The sequence below is a fragment of the Lottia gigantea genome, assembly GCF_000327385.1.
Source record: "Lottia gigantea unplaced genomic scaffold LOTGIsca_127, whole genome shotgun sequence".
NCBI classification, from domain to species: Eukaryota; Metazoa; Mollusca; class Gastropoda; family Lottiidae; genus Lottia; species Lottia gigantea.
The window spans coordinates 649,681-658,091 of NW_008707370.1; the positions used below are offsets into that span (position 1 = coordinate 649,681).

General features: G+C 34.8%; 1 protein-coding gene across 1 annotated transcript; it reads left to right on the plus strand.

Moving 5' to 3' along the window:
- Window positions 1-2,103: 2,103 nt before the first annotated feature.
- LOTGIDRAFT_172145 (hypothetical protein) lies at window positions 2,104-4,745 on the plus strand (the record flags this gene model as incomplete). Its single annotated transcript, XM_009048721.1, has 2 exons — window positions 2,104-2,436; window positions 4,680-4,745. 2 exons carry the CDS (start codon window positions 2,104-2,106, stop codon window positions 4,743-4,745), a joined length of 399 nt encoding a protein of 132 aa, XP_009046969.1.
- Between the last annotated feature and the right edge of the window lie 3,666 nt (window positions 4,746-8,411).

Consider the following 8,411-nt stretch of genomic DNA (forward strand, 5'->3'; position numbering starts at 1 on the left):
TTAAAACATATTGTGGATTTGGTGAGAACCTAGATATGATGAGATACTTATCTTAAAGACTATAGGTTTCAGGTTGTTGGAAATCTACTAAAGGTAAGCTAATCTTACCGCTATCATGGAAAAAAATTCCCGATTGCATTAGTACTTTAAGTATAACCTTCGCAAAACCCCATTAATTGCCAAGAGATGTCAAAAAACCTACAAAATATACCGACAACGTACGATATGAAATGTTGAAATATTTGAGAGCTAAACTATCCAGTCTGTTCACCTAACTGTCGAACAGAACTTTACTACCCTTGAAGGAAATTGAAAACATTGTTTTATTTTGAAGAGATAAGCTTAAAGCACTTAGGTTTAAAATGTGGAATAGCGTCTGGTGCGATATCAACCTCTCGACTTAACATTTCAAGTCTTTATCAGCTTTACAATATCTGTTTTGAATGATGTCTGATACAGTAACGGGAAGAATTAAAGAGTCCACGGAGTGAAATCTCTATAACTGGCGATCAATAGATGTCTGTACCATCTGGTGGAGTTCAGACAAGGCCATTGAAATATACACTACTTGACAGCTCTACAAAAATCAAAATAAATGGAAAAAATTTCGTATGTTCGATTCACTGAAAGAGATACTTTTGAAACAAATGGTTCGAAACGTATCTTTAGTCGAATAAGTAGTTTAAAATTTCTCAAAATGAACGTTAATCGAAAGATTGTTTAGAACTACTGCCAGGACTTCAAACAAACCCTCAAACATTTTTTTTCAGTAAATTACGAATATTTCGTGTAATTTGAAGTCTAGTTAGCTGGTACGCTCTTTGTATTGTCGATTTTGCACAAAAGGGTTACAGAAATCACAAGCTTATACACTATGTAGAAAAAAGTCGACATATTCTAATTCATAAAAAAGCATTACTGAATTACCTAAGCTTGACCGTATATAAAATATAAAGATATTATGATAACCGCATAGAAACTTTGAATGTAATAAATATTCTCGAAGTATCATTATATTCCTGATGACGGTGTGAGATCACATTGAAACGTTGAAAGTAATAAATATTCTAGAAGTATCTATCCATAATAATTGTTTGATTTATCTATAACTTGTGCTTTTAAAATGCCATTGAAGGATTAAATATATCTTTACCTTGTTTTATTTACACATTATCAACGATATAAAGTTCTTAAGTATCTAATACGAATTTTATGCATTACTTTTACAATTTTTGACGTTCCTTTTTAAGTGCTGCAGGCTCTTGATTTTTCTATCGTAACTTGCTTGTATCCGTGTCTTCTTGTTTTGTGTTTTCATAATAATCGAAGTTTCTAATTTTGTAACCCGTAAAATTAAAAAAATGTTAACGAGGTTAAGCAAAAATACCAGTGAGCAAATAAAAACGTAGTAACAATCTAATACCGTCTGTGCAAGAAATGCTGCAGATTAGACGATAATCCTTTTTAATCCAAGGGGATTTAGCTAATAGTGTCTAAGTACAGTATATTTGTATTGCTTTACTGGGCACAAGATCAATCATGAGACTAAGCTGTCGGCGATGTCTAAAATCGCCCCTTTCTTCAGCCCTTTCAATCTGTTATCACAACATCTAGGTCTTTAACCACCAGGCTATCCTTAACAAAACATTCACACATCACAATTCAATGATACATTCATCTCATTTCGGCACCTATAGCTTCTAGTTATTTCGGTCAAAGAGCCACAAGGATTTGAAGATTATCAAATTGGGTATATAAAGATCGTGATTCTACCTACAGAAGCAAATGTGAACTTGTCATCTATCTACCCACCTACCTACCTACAGATTCATAACATAGGAAGATCAGATCTGTGAGACACATTAGCAATATCAAGTAAGCTGGAACATATATGGAAGCAATCCGATAAAAACAAAGAATCAGCAGTATCGGATATCTTTTATGAGCAAAATCGAACTAAGTTGAAACTTTTATCCAAGCTCATTCGTCAACAGCACAATTCTCAAAAATATTTTTAGAAAAGTCGAAGGCATTGTCTTTCAAAACCAAACAACCAATTTAGCAATATTGCTCTTTCGTGCTAAATAAAATTATAAATTAACAATGGATTACCTTGCTTCAGCAAATTTTCTTGGTTTGATAACGGGATCAAGGTACTTGGCAATGGAAGCAAGATACGAGCAGACCAAGATAGAGGCAGAGTTTGAGCAGATCATGGCAGAGGTAGAGCTCGAGAGGACTTTACAGGATGTTGAGTACGAGAGGATTATTATGGAAGCGGAAATGGAAGTTTTGTTGATGGAGTTGCGAATGGAGAGGATGATAGTTGAATCTGAGTTGGAAATGCTGGCCATTGAAGAAGAAATTGAAGAGGGAACTGGTCTAAGTGATGCTGATATCAGGAAAAGTTGTAGTCTTCACTCCGCCTATTTAGTGGTGAGTAGATAGACTTTTAAACTGTTTGTTTGGTGAGGCAGGCTGACTTTCACCATACGGTTAACAATAGGCTATACTTATGATAAGCAGATAACTTGATAGTGCTATTTGACAAACCGGATCTGGAAGAATCCTAAATACATGTTAGACATATTTTTCTACAATTAGGTGTTTATTTTGCTCAATTCCGCATGTAGTGTTGTAACACATCCCAAAAACATAACAGAACTTGACAAGTTTACGTAAACCGTTTAAATAGTTTTGGCGTTAAATAATTAACGGCAGAATTTTTTAGTTGAAACTGTCAGATAAGTTCTTGTGTATCGTTTTCAAAGATTTGAAGATAATTTAGACCTTTTAATGCCCCTTTAAGCTTGACACCAACTCCGAATGTTTTACCAATTTGTTATTAGATATGTCGTATCATCCTTTTCAGGTTGATATGGTTGAAGATTATCGTACTCAATGATCAAAAGTTTACATAAAAGTGTTCTATCTTACTTATTTTTCAACATCATTGGTTTCTAAGTGCTAAAGACAGTTTTGTTTAGTGTTATGTATAGGGGCAATATATAAATCAAATATTTAGATGCATGTATAGCCTAGATTACTAAAGCTTGCTGCTTATTTCAGTGCATTGTTTAATACCTGGTTTTGCTACAAACCTAATTATGCATCGTTAAATTGTACTGTGTTTAGAGTGCTTTAAAACTGCAGGGTACGGGATCGGAATTATCTCTTTTGAATCCCTGCAGCGTACACCGTGTGTCTTCCATTAGACCCTTTATACTTCGATATATACATTTGAAATATATCCTTATTGATTTTATTTCAAAAAATGCACCATAACTTTACAACATATGACCATCCCTAGCTAACCCTAAAAAAAGTCATTCAATAGCATTCCTGACAATAGAAATGGCGCAGAGACGGAGAAACCATCTATTTCCCATGCACAGCACGAATGGAGCTCTCCAATTGGCTGCTTACAACGGTACGGAAAGGATGGAAACAAAGAAAATACACACCGTAACAGTGCAAATAGACCCACTAGAACAAGACTTCCGATCTTATTATTAATGGATGGTTTTGGTGAATGATAACATTTCATTTTGTATCTGGTAGAATAATCAGAACTCAAAATGTGTTATGTATTTACTTACGTGTTTGATATAAATATTGGAAATAGCTATTTGTAGTTTATTGCGATGTTAAAGAATGAGTAAGTGCCAAAGTTTCCTACTTTAAATCATCTCAAACATTGTTTTACATTCTGTGAAGGAAAAACAAATATCAATACTAGTCAACAGGCCGTTATTTGTGATTTATCCGATATTTTATTGCAATTGTTTTAGCTTGATAAATTGTGTTAGATTAAAATGTATCTTATAACCATTCTGTGTATTTATTTTTACATTCCATCATTTGATTAACAGTATGTAAACTTGGATGGGCCCTTCTATCGGTCTTCCTTTTTAATTTCGCGGATTTAACTAGTAATTCCACTTTCAATAAACGGACATAATACTTTTTCCAAGTAATAATAGATTATATAGAGGTGTCCCCTACTCATCTAGTTTAGCGACAGTACTTTGATCAGAGTTGCTCATTAGAAATACCTATTTATGTGAATTTGGTCACTAGTGCGCATATAGAACGCATTGAATGCTACTTGCTATCCAATGATTAATTTTTATCTCAATTTCGTCAAAACCCCCCGCAGAACATTCGGAAACACAAATAGTTTACCCATAATGAGACATAATCGTAGATCTTCGCATGGATAGGTTAAGAAACAAAGAAACGCATGATAAGATGTTTGAACGCTGAACCTACATATACTATGTCGTCGGTGGTTACCGCAATATAGTCGAGGGGTAGGATAAACTTACGTACTTTGGCACAAGGGCAAAGTAGAATAACCGGCAATGTCTTGATGAACTCATTAATGGTTCAGCTTTGTATAGATACCCAACTTTAAACAAATTTTTTCTTTAATGGTGGTGAGAATTCTCAAAAACTAGCGACCCAAAGGTGGGTCGGAGCAACTGACATAAAAGGAGGCAGTTTATCGATGTCCTCAAATGTACCGATATCCCATCCATACATCACGTAGGTCTGGATTTGTCGGGCTACCGCATGGGGAGCACATACAGCTACTTTGGCACACAGTGGGTATCTAAATATTGGAGAAAAACCAAGTTACTCAGTTATTTAACCACTCATATCTGTTTATCTTTTAGTTTCCTGAAAGTCAACTGCATATATTCTATCTTGCAGCAAGTAGCAGTGAAAGACGCACTCCTTAGTTATAAATGTGAAATACTGTAAAGTCATATTGACCATATCTTTTATTAAATACGTGTACTTTGAAATAACATCATTCACATGATTGAGTGTTTAGCGCGTGACATGTGCTGCAGACGATAATGCAGATGCTTGAAACCGAGTCAATCATAAAATTCAAGCAATTTACATTGGCACCACTAGTTATGCGTTAAGCCAACCTTATTAGATCTGCAAATTTTTCCCATGCAGAAACTTATTTCAAATATGACAAAATTTGGGTAAAAATCTGAAACAAAAACAATGTCAAAAACAAAATCCTAAAGTGAACAAAACTTTAAGTCATATTAATGATGCATGATCATTTAAATTTTGCTGGTTAGGTTTATCTTTCGACACATAGTTAGCAAAATCTGCGATGTACCATTTTTATCTGGAATTTGGAAGAGTTATGTCATTAAAACTATTCAGATCATGAAATTAATTAAGAACGCTAGGTACCATCTAACATAGTTATAGACGTTATGTAGTGATTTAATCAAGTATTTGACGAGCTTTACCCTGACCTAATTTCTTCCAAATTGGGTCAAAGCTTCTCATCTGAACGTTAATTGTCCATAAAAATCCGTTAAGTTGTCACTAATGTTCTGATTGGATTGCTTGATAATGTGATATTAACCCCAGAAATTATGATTTTAACCAGAGACTTTCTCGTTATCCTCTAATTTAGTATATTTCCTCACATTATTTACTATCTGCTTTTGTCGAATGAAGATCGTAGGGGCTGACTTGGAGATAGCGTCTAGTCTTTAGTAAGGCACCATGTGCTACAGGCTGTGCACATTAAGTAAGTTAATGCTGATGTTCTGACAAAATTTCCGCTGCCGAAGACACTCGGATCCAATCATGACAGGTACTGCCAGGTGTATTTACACATCTATGCTCTTCTGTATTTAGAAGAAGGTTATTTCAGGGAAGGTTGTATGCAAGTGTTCATAAACAACCTAGAAGTCATCCCGATACACAGACAAATGGCTATATATGATGTGAACATACAAAGCCTGTTTTCTACATTTATCATAATTTTAAAAGATAATAATTGTGTAATCATTTCGCATCTATTTGATGTCTATTATCCATCTTCAAGATTCAATATACATGTATATTCAGCATTAAATTTTCCTTATAATTTCAAAGATCAAATTGGATACCAATTTTCTCCGTTGCCTTGGATGTCGTTCCATTATGGATTTTCCAAATTAGCATTATTAGTTATTCCCAAAGTGAAGACGAGTTGCCACAATTAGGTGGTCCAGAAGGCTGAAGATAAAACGATACTGAAAAACCTGCAAATCGACATATTTATTTCAACTGAATAAGGTCTAGATTCACATTAGTTTGAATTCAGTATTGAAATTATCAAGCCCTCTGATTGGAGTCTTCACGTGCTACAGATTGTACACGTTAAAGGTCCTTCGACAGTTGAAAATCAACCGAGAGTGGAGTTATATTATTTCTGCTCAGTTTTTTCATGCATTTTACCTGCCCTCCTATGACGCAGATACACAATACACAGAAAGATAGAAGAAAAAAAATGTAGTAAGGATAACAACCAAGGTTAGGATGAACTACTACAATCTGGACTTTTGTCAAACCTCTTGGCATTGTCTTTCCCAGATTAACCGACAACGCCTAGTTCCCTTCATTTTTCCTCTATGGATCGAAGCTGTGGCCTATTTCTGACAAATATCATGTAATCAAATAATGATTAACGCACAGAAATTATTCATAATAATTTGAAGTGATTTTCTTAAACGCAGCCATTCAAACTCGACGTAATTCAAATAATCATATAGCCCCAGGCCAATGCCACAAATTTGTTGTAATTGTTGAATTTGGCATTTAAAAAATGAAAATCGGATTTCCTTTGATAGCTGTCCGTCACTGTAGTGCAATTTATATAATGTAAATGATGATAAATAGATTTAATTTTTAACTGCACAAAGTATATTTTCTTTTTAACTTGAAGGCATCTATTCTCAAGCCATGTAATAGCTTTGAAGTTCATAATAACGATTGCAATATGGAGCAATTCATCCCTTTTCTCACTCTTGTCCTCTGGCGATCGCTTTTGTCTGACGGGCTACGGCTACGCTTTAATCATGCTTCCTTCTATGCAGACCATCTGTGGAATATCTAATTACAGGAGAGTCTGAAAATCAAAATGCGGTTCACCAACTCACAAAATTACAACAAACACGGTATTAAATACACCCACACACACATTACAGTGTAGGCAAGTGTTCAAATGATAGTCTACGGGTTTATATTTCCACTTTACTGTACATATCGTTTCTTCCCATTTCACCTACATACATACACGTTATGACAGCAATTCCACTGATCTGAAGAATATATTGGCAGATGAAATACATTTATATTTGTAGCATCATTTTCAATTTGCTCAAGAAAGAAATAACGCCATGTTTTTTGTAGCACATTTCTTTATTATTCATACTGCCATACTTTCGATATTACAAATTATAGCAGAGGTTACTTTCTTCCATATGCAAAGTTGTCCTGTTATATCAGTTCCAGTGTGTAGACTCAGTGACATGTTTAATCTTCCTGAGCCAGAAGGCAAACTTTAGTTTTGTTTCTTGCTAAAAACAATATAAAGGGACGTAACTACAGGTAGCTTATTAGAAGCAACACAACGATGTGGCGTTGTTAAATAAACTACTGGTACTAGAGATTCGAGGCATAAAACAAAACCGGAATTTAGAACAAAATATTGGCAAAACATTTACAGCAGATAATGGAATTTTCACATAAGGAATTCAGCATCCTTGATAGATTTTATAGGAAAGTACACAGCAGACTGAGTCTCAGTAAGGTTGGCTCGTTGGTGGCTTACAAGTAAATGTATTCCTCCTGCTAAAGCTGTTTATGAGAGATGACAAATTAACGCCCCTTTGGAGCAGAAGCTGATATCGCAGACTAGATAGTCCTTGGTGATCGTGGTAGGTGGTAGCTGGATCTGAATCAGTTGGATGGTTAAGTACTGTTGGTTTGGTAGATGAGAAATCTTCAGATCTGAACGGGTCGAATGATATGACAGTGAAATGAGGCTTCAAAATTAATATTTTATATTACAGATTAATATTATGTCGCGTTCAGTGGCGCCCCCGCCTGGCTAGTCTAGTGGATTCACTCCTAGTAGTGAATTATTTACCGAAGATGAAGACCCCTGTGCTATATGTCATGATGATTTGTCTCAACCTCAGAGTTCTAGAATGTAAACATAGCTTCTATGAGTAAAATATCCATTGTTATATCTTTGATATCTTAGAGTCAAGTGACTGTAGTAAAATATTCTCCTTTTTGATTTGGCACTTTTGCTCTGCTGTTCTAGTTCGTATTTTCATAATGTATATAACAATACGACTTTAAGAAAGTAATTTGAATAATCATGACTTTAAGAAAGTAATTTAGCTAATAGATTGGGACCATAGTAAAAACAATCAATTTTAAGAAGACAAAAAAGGACTGTAAAATCTAGAACGGCCTAACACTAGGCTAAACCAAATCGTCCACTTTAACCCCTTTGGGACCACTAGGGTATAAATTGCTTCAGGCCCAGTTAAACCCCCGTGTTATTTTTTTCCGGACCATTGGTGTGAGAAGAT